This window comes from Cnephaeus nilssonii, assembly GCF_951640355.1.
Source record: "Cnephaeus nilssonii genome assembly, chromosome: 13".
In the NCBI taxonomy this organism is placed as follows: Eukaryota; Metazoa; Chordata; class Mammalia; order Chiroptera; family Vespertilionidae; genus Cnephaeus; species Cnephaeus nilssonii.
Window position 1 is genome coordinate 4,300,798 of NC_137084.1, and position 14,389 is coordinate 4,315,186.

Consider the following 14,389-nt stretch of genomic DNA (forward strand, 5'->3'; position numbering starts at 1 on the left):
ACTGGGCAGGGACCCAGTCCCTGTGGGCAAGATGCAGCCTAGCTGCCTTCCTTGCAGGAGAATGGATCCCTGTCTGGGGCCAGGGGCACACCCTCCCACCCTCATGGCAGTCAGGAAGCAAGGCCCAGGGTCCTTACACCAACAGGGAGAGAGGACTCGGTGAGCGTGGAAGGTTTTATTTCTTTAAAAACATTGAAAAATAAACCCATGTCTGCATCTGTTCCTTTCTCTAAGCTTCCGGGTGGCGAGTGAAGTGGGCACCCTCCGAGCTCAGCACTTCCCTCGAGGCCTCTCGTGTGGCCAAAGTGGGGAGAGCTGCCCCTTAGCTGCTGTCGAGCCCCAGGGGACCTCTCTGCCCCCTCCCCCCTCCAGCCCCTCCCTACCTCACCCCAGACTTATTGCTAAAAGAAGGGAAGGAGGAAGAACTGCCAACAGGCCAAAATGTCCTCTCCCCCACCCCCCAAGCTACGATCGGGACCCCCTCTACACGGAGGGCAGGGCCTAAAGCCACACCCCAGCTGACTAGGAGGCAGCCAGCGCAGCCCCATCCCGGAAGAGCAAGTACCCTCAGGCCAGCTCAGAGGCCCTGGGCCCTGGGCCCCAGCCCCAGCCGGGCTGGTGGGAGATGGGCTCAGCTGCCCGAGATGGTCAGGTCAGCAGCTGGGGGTCTTTGAAAGCCCTTGCAAGAGCTCTAGTCCCTTCTGTCAGTGAAGCCAGGGGTGCCCAACACATCCAGCAAAGGTGTTCTGGAGCCTCTGGGTGAAGAGCCTCAGGGCTCAGAGCGAGGGGGCTGGAGGCTCCAGGGGGGCTCCAATCAGGGTGGGTGGGGGCTGAGGGCCAGGGCGGGCACTGTGGCGGGAGGCAGCCACAGCTGGGCGGATAAGCGGTGGGGGGGGCTGGTTGGGGGCCAGCCGGGGCTGGAGGAAGCGGCCCTGCTGTAGTGGGGGGGGCTGGCGGAGCAGGGTAGGAGCCGTGGGCAAAGGTGGCCTCAGCAGCGGGGGCGGCTGGGACAGTGAGGTGGGAGGTGGAGGAGGGGGTGGCGCAGGGGGCACGGGTCGGGGCACAGATGTTGAGACAGATGTGATCTGGACCTGGAAGGAAAGAGGAGAGTGAGAAACCCGGCTCCGCCACACCCGCAGCCCAACCCGGGACGTGGTGGCTCCTCTCCTCTCCTCGGAAGGGTCTCTCGCCCCTTCTCACCTCGTCATCTTCCTCTAGGGCCGGGGCCGGCAAGGGGGCCCCTCTCCTAGCCTCCTCCATGGGGACCGGGGCTCCAGGGGCCCCATCCTGCTCAGCCTCCCATTCCTGCAGCACCTCCTCCAGATTGAAGCGGCGCCGGTAGCTCACAAAAAAGGTCTTCACCTGGGTCAGAGTCTTGTTCCCAATCACCTCTGCAATAGCCCCGAAGTCTTTGCCGTACCTGCGGATGGCTGCGGGGCCAAAGGGCAGCAGAGAGAGCACCTTAGAGCTAGTTACTTCCTGACCCTTCCCCTCTGCCCAGCCGCTTGGAGGGTGGGGAAGGCATTCCTGGGGCCCTCTGTTCTCCTCCAAGTCGCACCCACCTTGTACAGCCAGGAGCTGCTCATCTGTGGTCCAGCGGGAGTTGAACTTGGTGTTGACCTGAAGAGCAAGGAATATATCCCCGGCACTCAAAAACATGAAAACGGAGGCGCCGCTCTCCAAGCAGAATGCCCCTTGCTGCCCCGCCTCCAGAGAGGGCCCCTTCCTGCACCCCAACTCCAGAGCAGCCTCACCTCAGGGGGGCGGAGCGGGTCAATGCCGCCCTCCAGGGCTTGGCGGAGGCTGCTGTTGGTCTGCTTCATGCTTTGCACCTGGAAGGCCAGGCAATGAAGGGACATCAAGCTCTCCGTGCCGGGGAGCCGGTCAATGCCAGCCCTCGCCAGGGCTCTGGTTCTGCACACACCAGTGCCCCTTCCCACAAAGCCCTTTGCCACCCACCAGCCAGCTCACTCCACCCTCACAGCCACTCGGCAGGGAGACGCCGTGCCCCACTCCTGTTCACAGGCCAGTGGGGGAAGAATGCCAAGTCACCCCGCAGCCCAGAAGGCAAGGCAGGGGCAGCCGCAGGCTTGGCACCTGCACCGGCTCCCTCACACCTCAGCTGCCCAGTCACAGTTCCCAGCTGCCGACGGCTCCCTCTGCGCGCCCCTTCTCTTCTCAGGCCCCCACCTGACGCTTGAGGGAGATGAGCTGGGAATCAAGGCCTCGAAGCGTGAGGTTGGCAAGGTCTGGGCTTCCCGACACGGCAGTGAGGCCCTCGGGGCTCAGGTACATGCCCTTGGGGGGGCGCCGCCGCGTCCTCAGTGGGTGGTGGCGATACTGAGACGCCTGGGCCTCCTTCTTCCCGGGGCCTGGGCGGGCGTTCAGAGGCCGAGAGGGCAGAGGCTGCCAGAGAAAGGAGAGGACGTGGTGGCGCAGAGCCCAAGGAGAGGGCAGGCAAGCGGGCCCGGCCAGCTCGAAGACCTCACCTCTCTCTTGGGGTCCCCGGCATCGGGCTCTCCCTCACTCACAGCGCCTCGTCCCTCTTCGAGCTCATCACTGCTGACACAGGGAGAGAGAGAGAGAGAGAGTGAGGCAGGGGCAGGGCCCCAGGAGCTCCGCTTGGTCCCTCCCACACCCCGGCTCACCCCTGCCCCCCCCACCTCTCTTCTTTGTCCTTCCGGCCCCCCAGCCGCCGAGCCTGTCTGTCCATCACGCTGGTCCGGCTCCGGGTCTTCTTCCACGAGTAGTAATACTTCACCAGGCTGGGGATCAGCTTGTCGGGCAGCTGGAGGGACAACGCCAGAGGCTGGGCCACCGAGCCTGGGCCCCGGGCAGGCGCGTCAGGAAGGAGGGGCCGAGGCGCGATGGCGGGGGCGGAGGGCTTTACCATCTGCTGGATCCGCTGGAAGCACTTGCCATGGAAGCCAAAGGCCTGTTCAAACAGCACCTTGTCCTCCACGGTCCACTCATCGGGGAAGGGGGTGAAGTTGGCCAGGTCGGCCAGTGACTTCTCCACGTCGTGCTTATGCCACAGGAGCATGCCCAGTGCCTGGCCCGGGAGAGGGCACAACTCGGTCTGAGCCACCCCAGCACGGTCTGGTCCCCCCCAAACCCCGGTGGGGCCGCGGCTCACCTGCTCAATGTTGTAGCCATGCTTCTCCTTGGCCATTGCAATGTACTTGTCAACTGCGGGGTGGATGGGGCCGGATCTTGGATGAGGGATTACAACTCCTAACCCTGCCCCCCCAGCCCCCCCCCCACACACACACAGGGGGGACGCCTCCAAGCCTGAGCCCCAGGGCAGGGGTTGAACCCACACACTCAGCCTCCAGCCCACTTCTGGGGCAGACGGGCATGAGCGCCAGCCCCCAGTTCCCAGGGATGTGCATGAAGCCAGGCTCCCACCCACTCACGCTTGGCATCCGACACGCAGTGGTTGGGCGACCACACGAGCATCCCCTTCAGCTCCTTGTTGCTGTAGCGTGCCGGGCTCTCTGAAAGGCAGGGGAGGAGGGAAGACGCTCAGCAGCCTCCTGGCGCGGCCTGGACGCATGGCCAGAGGGCGGCAGGGCAGGGCCTGCGAGGTGAGGCCCAGAAAGGAGGAGGGGCAGAGACCCAGACAGGAAGGCAGAGCAGGAAAACTAGCCATGCCATGGGGCCACCCACCCCCGCCTGCCCGCCTGGCTGTCCTTCCAGTGGGCGCCAGCCAAGGGCTCCCCCTAGGTGGGGGCTCAGGGCCAAGCCCTGGGCCCTGGGCGCCCCCCCCTGTGCAGCCTGTCCTGCCACTCACCAGGCTTGCACTCGGGGATTACGGCCTGGTAATTGGTTCCAACGCGGATCATGCTGTCTGTGGAGCCAGAGGGAGGCAGTCAGGACTCCAGGGAGGGAGGGAGGGAGGATGGGAGGATGTGGCGGGGGAGGTGGCCTGGAGTTCTTCCTGAGCACCCAGGGCCCCCACCTTCCAGGAGGCTCACTTTCCCCTGCTACCCTCAGCCATACAAGGAACTGGAATAGGAAGAGACCCTGCCTAGTCACAGCCTGTGGGGCATGGGGGGCTCAGGGGGCTCAGGGGGCTCAGGGGGAGACAGCGGACAAGGGGCCAGTTTCAGAGCCCAGACCAGGCAGAGCCCTTTGTTCTGGCGGGGGGTGGGGGGCGGTTGGAGGGCTGCCCTAGACCTGGACCTCAGCCCTGCAGGAATCCAAGGCTCCTCCCCACCACATGAGCCTCCCAGCCTGGTGTGCTGTCTTTCCAGACCCTGACCAGCCAGGCCCAGTCCCCTGCAAGGTGGCAAGGTATGAGGGGCCCAATCTGTGGGTGGGAGGGTGAGCGACGCCCTAGCCCCTCAGGGCGCGGGCGGGCAGCTAGGGGCCCAGCCTCCAGATTCCGTGCCGGCAGCCCCAGGCTTTGGGGAGAAGCAAGGCACAGGCTCCGACCCAAGGAGGGCAGGAACCATGAGTGGAACACGCCAGTGGTCGGCCACTCTCCCCTCCCCGCCCCGCCCCCCCACTCCCAGTCCGCGGGGGGGGGGCTCTAACCCTGGGCCGCGGGGCTCACCGTGCGAGTGCTCCTCCTCGCTGCTGTCATCCTCCGAGTGAGGCTGTCCGCCGTTGGGCGCCGTCTTAGCCCGGCTGCGGGACAGGATCCCGGAGCCCGCGCTCGGCTTCTCCATCACCGAGGGCATCACCCCGCCCAGATGCCCCGGGGGGCGCGGGAGCCTTCGGAGAGCGACCGGGGGTTGCCGCGCTCGCCTCGAGTGCCGTGCCCGGCCCGGCCTGGAGAGGTCGCCACTGAGGCTACGAGAGGCAGGAGGTCGGCGTGGCTAGGGTCCGGCGAGGCGGGAGCCCGGCGGGCAGCCCCGCGCTCTCCGCGACCCCCACGGGCGAGGGCGTCGGAAAAGTTTGTGTAGAAGTGGGGTGCGCAGGGGAACGAGCGCGAGACCCGGTGCGGCTGCGGGGCGCGCTCGCTCGGTGCGCTCCCCGGGACGGGGGCTCCCCCGGGGGGAGTGAGGGCGCCCTGCCCTCGGGGCGCCCCGAGCCCCACCGCCCTCCTACCCACGCAGTTCCGCGAGCGGGCACGGCAGAGCCACTGGCGCCCCCCGCGGGCTCCGCGTCTCTCGGTTTCCCCGGGATGCCACAGTCCCCGGGCGGGTACCCCTGTCCCGACCAGACCCCTGCCTGCGACCGCAGCCGGCGGGGCTACGGGGGCGGCGGCGGGACGGCGCGCACGGCGGGCGGCGCGGGGGCAGAGTTGCGGGTGCGGGCGGAGCGCAGCCGCGGGCGCCGCCTCGCACGCTCCCGGCGCGCTCGCTCTCCCGCTCCCGGCGCTCGGGCTGCCGCTCGGCCGCTCGCCCGTCCGCTCTCCGCCGCCGCTCGCTCCTCGCGCACACAATGAAGCTGCTGGCAGGGAAGTAGTGCCGGCTGCGGCCTCAGCACCCCTCCCCCAGCCGATGCCTCCGCCAGCTGAACATCTGGCCCTGGGGTGGGAGGGAGGGCCCGGGGGGCGGGGCCTGGGGCCGGGGCTAGACCTCAGGGGGTGGGGTCAGGGCCAGAGTGGTGAGCGCTCCCCTCCGCGGGCCCCCGGGGCTCTCAGACTTGCCCCTGGGGGAGACCTCGCGGTCCCCCCGCAGTAGCTGGGGGTCATCCCCACCCACGCGCACACCAGTCCCACCCACCAGTGGGCTCGGCTTACTGCCGCTGCCCCGGGGGCCCTGAGGCCGCCGGCCTGCCCGCCCGGGTGGAGCCCAGCTTTTCCTTCATTTCCCTTCCTGCCAAGGAACTCCCCGCCCCCCCTTCCGCAGGGGGGACCCCCCCTCTTTAGGCGCCCTTGGGGGTCAGAGCGGATGGGAGGCCGGACAGGCCAGGAATGAATTCCTCCAAGAGCTACTCGGCGAAACCTAGCTTCTGGTGCATCTGTGGGTCCCCAGGGGTCACCCCGATTCCCTTTCATTGCTGCGGTGCACACCCCAAAACGGCATAAGGGGCTGAGGGATGGGGAGTGAGAGGTGCGGGGAGAGGTCTGGACTGCCGGGAGCGGGGAGCTGGGTCTCCCCCCCGCTAGGTTCCCTGTCACCCCGCGGGGAGCAGCATCCCCTCCCCCAGGACAAGCTCGGGCAGAGTGACAGACCGGGAAGCGGGCAGAGCGGCACAGACGGCGATGGGGGTGGGGGTGGGCAGAGAGTTCCAGAGCCAGACCCGCCACCCTGCCAGGCACACAAAGAGCCAAGCGCACACCGGCGGCGGCTCGGAGCCCGCGAGCCGTGCGGGCCCGTCCCCGCAGCCCGGCACGTGCGGCGGCGCACACAGGCCCCCACCCGCCGCCCCTCCCACCCCAGCCCCCGGCTCTGGGACACACCTCCCCGGGCACACCCCGCTGTGCCCAGACCGAGCCGAGCCTGCACGGGCACCCTCCTCTCCCTCCGCTTCCCCGGCCACTCTGTAATCAGATTCCTAAATTTAGAAGCAACCCTGGGCCCGGCCCGCGATCCCCGCCCCCACCCTCTGCCGGAGGCCGGCCGGCCAGGGTCCTGCGGTCGGTGCAGGACCTGCTTGGGGCCTCCTGGTCCTGGGGGCTCCGGCCGGCGGTTGGGCAAAGTCAGCCGGGACTCCGCCCGGCTGTGGCACCGTCGGGCCGCCTGGGGCCACCCTGGGGCCACCCAGCCCGCGGCCACGTTGCCCGCCACACCTCCAGCCAGAGCTACGGGGCCTTTTCCTCCTCTTAAATCCCGGATTGGGCACCAAGCCCCGGGTGGGGAGGTCTGGACAAAGGAGGGGGAGGGCTGGGCCAAGGGCAGACCCGAGCTGAGGGGTCTGTGCGATGAAAAGAGCCGCCCCGCCTGACCCTTCCTGAGCGGCAGGGCTCCACCCCGCCCCCAGCACCTCCAGGCTTCGGAAGGCTGTCATCTCTGTCCCCTCCTGCCTGGCAGGCAGCCATCGCTGCACACAGCCCTCTCCTAGGATGGAGTCTTCCATCTTGCCCACACCGGAACCCCATTAGGCCGGGCCTCAGTTGGGTTCCCCATCCCCCCCCCCCCCTTGCCTCCTCTTTCTACCCACACCTAGCGTCCTGGGCCCAGCCTCCCGCCCAGGCCTCAGCATTAGGCACCCTCTGTCCCCTCCTCCAGGGCTGCCCCAGGTACCCCCAGCCCCTGGCATCCTTCCTTCCCCAGCATCCCCCAACACGCACACGTACACGTGTACACATAAGAACCTAATTCTGTTCTCCCATCTCCCTAGAGCCTGGAGCTCCAGGCGAAGATTCTGCTCTGGAGGTGGGGGCAGGGGGGGAGGTTTATTCTGTGGAGTTGGAGGGGGAGTTTCCTAGGCCCTGGTGTGATCAGGCTTTTGCCTACGAAGTGGGACACAATAAGGGGAGGATTTCCCTAGGAATTTGGGGGTGACTGTAGGGGCCACAGAATCCAGAGAGGAGGGGCATCCTGGTGAGAAAACGCTCCCCAAGGGCAATGGCGGCGGAGTTAGAAGGGGGAGGGGCAAGGCCCCACCCTCCCACCTGCTGCAGCTGCCCCCTCCCCAGCTGGCCCCCTCTTTTGTGCAAAGCCACACAAAGGACAAGGGGCCCCGGTCGGCCTGGCCATCTGCTCCCAGCAGCCTGAAGGCTCTTAAAGAGACAGCACCCCCGCCCTGCCGCCCTGGGGCTGTGGGGCTGAAGGGAGTAGGCTGCTCTGAGGGACCAGATCCCACACACTCTCCCTGGCTCCCCAGCGCCTAGGTCAGGAATCACACTCCCCCAGGCCAGGGCGCAGGGGGGCCATGTGGCCAGGGACAGGGGTGTGGGAGGGAGAGCAGAGGCAGCCAGGGGGAACCAGACCCTCCCCTGAGCTTTAGGCAGCAGAGGAGCCCAAAACGGGGGCCGGGACCGGGAACTGGGGTCCCTTCCCTCCCTGAGGCCACCTCTGGGCTGTGAGACCTGCTCCCCATTCTCCCCATTCTCCCCGAGCGCCCCCCTCGCCCTTCCAGGGGAGGAGGACGGGGCCTCCTTTCTGAGGGCTGCGGGCCAGGATGCGGGCCGCCTTGCCGCCTTGCAGCCACCCCGTGACCCCGGCACATTTCTTTCCTGCATTCTCCCATGGAGGATCCTGGGGTCGCTCGGCCCCCACCCCGGCCAGGTCTGAGGCTGCCTCCCTCCCCAGGCCTAGATGAGGCTCCGAACCCCGAGATCCCCAGGGGAGCCAGCCCAAACCCCTTTGTCACTCGGCTGGGGACACACGTTTCCACGGTGTGTGACGGTTTAGGTCCTGTCTGTCTCCCCGCCGTGCTGTGTGCAGGCAGTGGCTGTCCACCGCGTTCACGGCGGCGAGGGTCTCGGTGCCTGGCGTGGAGCAGGCACTCGGTATTCGCTGAAGAATAAATGCCTTCCTCTTCCCCGGGCTCCACGGCCGCCTGCCGGTTAGGCACCTTGCCTCCTCCCTCCTCAAGGTGAGGCAGAAGGGACAAAAGTTGAACAGGGATGCTGGGAGAGAGAGGAGGGTGACCTTGAATGAGCCACCCAGCCACCGGCCTCCCCTCACAGCTCCCTCCTCCCAAAGGCGGGGGCCGCGCCAGCCAATCCTGAACTCACAGCCCTGCCAGACAGACTGGGACTGTCCCGAGCTCTGGCCGCTGCGGTGTGGTGCCTGGGACCCCCGCCAGGCCCTCCGCGGCCACAGCCAAGGGTCTAAGCTTGGGGAGGGAGCAGCAGGCAGGCAGGCAGCCCTGGGGTGGGGGAGGGAGGGTGGCAGGATCTAAGCAAAAACCTGGCTGAGCCGCTGGGGGCGTTGGGGGGAGGTGCTCCCTGGCCTGGAAGCCTGGGGAGAAGGGAAGCCGGAACGGGGAGGTGGGCTCCACTGGGAAGGAGCTTGGGGAGTTCCCTCCAGGCCCCCCCCCCTCAGCCCTGCCCAGACAGGAATGCATTGATTCCTCCCTTCTCCCTGCCCGCCCCCCCAGCCCCCTGGCAGGCTGTGCGGCCCAGGGCACTGCCTCCCCCTCTCTGGGCCCAGTCAGGCATCTGGACGGGCCCACACTCCCACCCAGGGCTGTGAAGAGGCCGGCAGAAGGTGACGGAGGTGACAATCCGGTGCTGGCCTGCCCCAGCACTGCGGCTGCGTGGGAACGGGGGTGAGGGGTGAGGCAGGCACATCTGTGCGTGGAGCTGGGGGAGGGCAGAGCAGAGCCCGGGGGAGGTCAGCGAGGAGACCCCGGGCTTCCTGACACCCGCACCGCGGAAACCTGACTCCCTGGGCAAAGCAGGGCCTGGGGAGGGAGGGTCAGCAAGACCTTAGCTGAGGCAGACGCCAGGAGGAGATGGGGCTCCCTGGACCCATGAGGGGGCACTTTCCAGATCCGGGAGCCCAGGCTGTTTTTCCGGAAGCCAGGAAGGGGACCTCCCCTCGCCCTCACCTGGGCAACAGTGGGCGCCCTCTGGCGGTGACAGTGTGAACCAAGGGGTCCCACCTCAGCCTGGCCTCAGGGTGCTAAGCCCGGCCTTCTCCCAGGGCCAGTGCATGGGATCAAGGTCCCCCTGGGCCATTTGGAGTTACTGAGCTTTAGCTCCAATTTCCCGCAAATTTCCCTGGTCCAGAACCACCCAGAATAAAGTCGGGTGGAGTACAAGCCCCCCAGTGACGTGGCAGCGGAGACAGGAACAGCAGGGGAAATGCAGGCATAGAGCCGGCCAAGATCTCGGACCTGGTTTCTCACTTGCTGTGTGGCCTGAGGTGAGGGACTTGGCCTCTCTGAACTTCGGTCCCTCCATCTCTCAAAGGGAACAATAATTCTGGCCTCATCCGATTGCTGGGAGGATCCAGCATCATCTTATCTGGAATGGAATTAGAGCCTCGTTGATACTGGTTTCCTTCCGAAGCAGGGGTCCCTGCTGAGCACCCCAGCAGGGCCAGAAGCCCCTTGGCTGTGCTGCGAGGCGGCCCAGGCTCCGGGGGCCAGCGAAGGCCATGGCCACGGGGCTCTTGGGGCTGACCTTTGGAGCGAATAGCTCTTCCTCTGTGACATCTGACATCCTCCCTTCAGACGTGGCCACTCCCCCAGATTCCTGCCTCCAGTGTGCTCTCTCCCGTCCACGGACACGTCGCTGGATACCAATTCTCAGCCGCTGCTTTGCCCACGCCCCGCTCCTGCTCAGGGATGCTCCATGGCTCCCGGTGGCCTCCGGGCAACACTGCAACTTCTCTCCCAGGTCAGTCCTCCCGGGCGCCCCAGCCTGTGTCCGAACCAGCCAAACAGGTGTGCTCACCAGCTGCTGAGTCCTCCCTGGCGCCCCGCAAGGCCCCATCCTCTTGCCAACCCTGGCCTGGCCCACCTACGTGCATGCCCCACGCCCAGCCTGGCCCTGGGACTGCTGGCTCCTCGGGCAAGCTGGGCTCTGACGGGCACAGCCAGGGCTCCTGGGCGGGCACAGCGCATCCTTCCTGCTCCCCTCAGCTCCTCCTGCACCCCGCCCCCACCCACCGGCTGCATGGCTCTCAGCACATGACCTTGCCTCCCACTTCCAGAGAGAATGGAGGCCATCTGGCCGGGAGCCCTCCGCGGGCTGCCCCACACCCAGGACTCCCTCCTTTCCGCTCACCTCAGTGTAGCTGTGCCTTCCCCTTCCAGGCCAGCCTTGCTCCCAGGCTCCACACACACTCACACTCACATTCACACACACACTCACACACACTCACACACACACACACTCACACTCACACACATACACACACATACACACACACTCACACACACACTCACACACACACTCACACTCACACTCACACACTCACACACACTCACACACACACTCACACACACACTCACACTCACACACACACTCACACACACTCACACTCACACACATACACACACACTCACACACACACTCACACTCACACACACTCACACACACACTCACACTCACACTCTCACACACTCACACACACTCACACTCACACACACACTCACACACACACTCACACTCACACTCCGGAGCACCTTGGTCTTGGTCCTCATGTATTCTTTCCTCCCTCATTATTTCCCTCCCTCGGTACATCAACCTGCTTAAATCCCTCCATCCTAAACCTCCCACCCCCACATACACTGACACACAGCACACACTCACACACACACACACACACACAGCTCCCTCCCTCCATGGTCCCCTTTAAGGACCCCTGTCAGCTAAAGCCACAGCTGCCTTTTCCTTTGTTAAGCTGAGCTTCTTAGAAGAGTTGTTCCCACCCTCCCTCCTTGAGCTCACTCCCACTCCCTCCCCAGCCCCGGGCAGTGCCACCCCACCCTCTGCCACTCCACAGACTGTTCTGGCCGAGGCCACCAGGGCTGTTATCTGTGAGCCCGAAGGACATTCGGCAGCCACGGTCTCACCCCACCTCTGGACAGGGAGGGCCACCCGGGCTGCCCTCCTGGCTGCCTCCAAACCCTACTGTTGGCCTTTCACACCCACCCCGGGCTGTGGACACTCCAATCGCCCACCCCAGCTCCGGACCCCCATATCCAACCAACTGCCTTCTGTACATCTGAGCTTGGTTATCTCTCACCTCAACCCAGTCCGTCCAAAGGGATCTCAGCCTCTTGCCCACTCATTGGCACTGCCCGCCCCCCTCCCAGTTCCTCTCCCCCCGACCCCCGTTCCCAAAGTAGATACTGGGGAGCTGCCCTGGACTCCTCCCTGCGCTTCACTTCCATGTCCATCGGTCTCCCATTTCCTGTCCATCTTGTCCACACAGCCACCCCCTCACCCTTTACCAACACAGCCGCCCAGCCGGCCTCCCCGCCACCCCGCCTGCCTCCTCTAATCCATGCCTTCTTGGGGAGCCAGGGAGATCTTTCTCAAATCCATCTGACCAAGTCAATCCCTGGCTTCCATTATCCTTGGATTGAGTTCAAGCTCCCCAGCATGGCTTATCTCCTCCCACAGCTGGCCTCCTGGCCTCCACTCCCCCTTAGCCTTTCTCCTCCGGCGGTCAGTGTGGTGCTGTGGGGCTGATCCCACCAATGTCAGCCTTGCCGAGGCCCGGGACACCAGGATTGGTTCAGAATGTAGACCAGTGACCCCAAATGGCCCCACCAGCAGGCTACACCCCTGGGACAACGGCCAGGCGGCTGAGCCAGGAGGGCTGGCTGCCATTTTAAAGCCCCTCTGCGGAGGGCGCCACGAAGAGACAGAAAAACCTGGTTTCTCAGCGACACCACTGAGTCACTGGATCGACCTCATCTGAAGCCACTGAGCCCTGAACTTTTCAGCCAGTGAATACATTTCCCTGATCAAGCTGGTTCATTCCTGTCTTCTGTCACTTGCAACCACAGCCCCTGAAAGAATACATCTCTCAGCACCGCCCCTCCTGAACTTCTGCGTTGGCCGCGCGCAGCAACCTGCCGTTCCGATAGCTGGGAAGCACTACTCCGTCCCTCCTGACTATTCCGGTTTGCCTTGCAAAGTGCAGCTCAGCTGTCACCTTGCCCAGGACGTTTGCCCTCTCCATCTCAGCACAAGTCACTCCAGTGGAACCGTCTGCCTGTTTATCTGTCTTGTCCCCTCCTCGCAGCTGTGAGCCCCGAGGGTGGGCAGCTCCCTTCCTCACTGGGCATCCCAGCTCCTCACATGCTCCACAGCAGCTGGCACACAGCAGGTGCTTAACCAGTGTCTGCTGAGTGAGTCAGCGTCAGGTCTCCGAGCACCACCTCCTCAGGAGAGCCCTCCTGGCTGCCCCCAGCCCCTCTCACTCCATAGCTACCTACACTGCCAGGCCCCGGAAAGTCATTTCTGCCATATCTCCCCTGACTTGTACCAACATATTTGGAGCGCTTTGTTGGCAAATTCATGAATAATGATGGGAAGAGTCAAGTCCTTATCCTATATAATAAAGAGGCAATATGCAAATCTACCCTCACGCCCTCGTGTCACAAGATGGCCGCCCCCACATTGTCACAATATGGCCGCCCCATGCCATCACAAGATGGCCGCCACAAGATGGCCACCCCACATCATTACAAGATGGCCAGCAGGGAAGGGCAGTTGGAGGGGACCAGGCCTGCAGGGGAGGGCAGTTGGGGGTGACTGGGCCAGCAGGGGAGCAGTTAGGTGTCAATCATGCTGGCAGGGGAGTGGTTAGGGGCAATCAGGCAGCCAGGCAGGCGAGTGGTTAGGAGCCAGCAGTCCCAGATCGTGAGAGGGATCCCAGATTGTAGAGGGTGCAGGCTTAGCTGAGGGACACCCCTCCAGTGCATGAATTTCATGCACCAGGCCTCTAATAATAATATAACAGCCAATTTCTCTGAGTGCCTATTATTTTTTCACAGCTACATCCTCAGACCTCAAATTAGTACAATTACTTAGATGTTCAATAACTGTTGCTGAATAAATTAGTGGATGACTAAGCAAATGAATTCAATGCTTAGAGGTACCAACCACTATGTGCAAAATGCCTCACTTAGGCCTTTGCCAGGCAGCTCAGTTAGTTAGAGCATCGTCCCGACATGCCAAGGTTGCAGGTTCAATCCTCGGTCAGGACACATACAAGAATCAACCAATGAGTGCATATATAAGTGGAACAACAAATTGATCTCTCTCTCTCTCTCTCAAAATCAATAAATAAAAATTAATTTTAAAAAAGCCTTACCTAAGTTATCTCATTTTCCTGAGCCCAGCCCTATGAGGCAGGCCTTCTAACTATTTTCATTTTACAGGTGAGGAGTGACTTGCCTAAGATCTCACAGCTTGAAAGTGGCAAAGCTGAGACGGATCCCAAACCAGTGGAGGCCAGAGCCCTGGTTTTTGTATCTCTGTGTCCACATCCTTTCAGTGGAAATGCTTTTGGCTGTTGCCCCCTCGATGGTACGCAGAGAAGAGCAGACACTTTATTGTCCCTCCTAAGAAGTGCGAGGTTGGTGGTCAGCACACGGACACGCTCGGTGGTCACTGAGGCCTCAGGTGCTCTCTCAGCTCTGCCTCTTGCATCTCTTGGGCTTCCCCTCGCGGTCACCAGATGGCTGCAGCTGCTCCGAGCACTCCCCCGCTCGAAGCCCAGTTTCCAGAGTGGGAGGAGAGGGACGTAGGGCAGGGCTTTCTCCTTGGAATCTTTCATCATAGCTTTCTTTTTTAAAAAAATATATTTTTATTGATTTCAGAGAGGAAGGGAGAGGGAGAGGGAGAGAGAGAAACATTGATGATGAGAGAGAGTCATTGATCAGCTGCCTCCTGCACGCCCCACACTGGGGGATCAAGCCCGCAACCCAGGCATGTGCCCTTGACAGGAACCGAACCTGGGACCTTTTGATCTGCAGGCCGATGCTCTATCCGCTGAGCTAAACCAGCGAGGGCTGGGAGAGATACCTTTCCCAAGAATCCCTGTCCTTTAAGCCAATCCCCAGCAAAGGACAGGTG

At 63.8% G+C, this 14,389-nt stretch overlaps 1 protein-coding gene across 3 annotated transcripts; it reads right to left on the reverse strand.

Annotated features, from left to right (window-relative positions):
- Positions 1 to 117: 117 nt before the first annotated feature.
- RCOR2 (REST corepressor 2) lies at positions 118 to 5,437 on the reverse strand. Of its 3 annotated transcripts, XM_079787388.1 has the most exons (12): positions 4,559 to 5,437; positions 3,794 to 3,850; positions 3,417 to 3,497; positions 3,137 to 3,189; positions 2,891 to 3,052; positions 2,664 to 2,788; positions 2,490 to 2,559; positions 2,191 to 2,406; positions 1,755 to 1,832; positions 1,563 to 1,620; positions 1,201 to 1,430; positions 118 to 1,091 (listed from the first exon to the last, which is right to left on the reverse strand). In XM_079787388.1, exons 1-12 carry the CDS (start codon positions 4,683 to 4,685, stop codon positions 777 to 779), a joined length of 1,572 nt encoding a protein of 523 aa, XP_079643514.1. In that variant the 5' UTR covers positions 4,686 to 5,437; the 3' UTR covers positions 118 to 776. The 3 variants fall into 3 exon arrangements, with proteins under 3 accessions (XP_079643514.1, XP_079643515.1, XP_079643513.1); XM_079787389.1 differs by lacking the exon at positions 1,201 to 1,430; XM_079787387.1 differs by having other exon boundaries at positions 1,201 to 1,620.
- Positions 5,438 to 14,389: the final 8,952 nt, after the last annotated feature.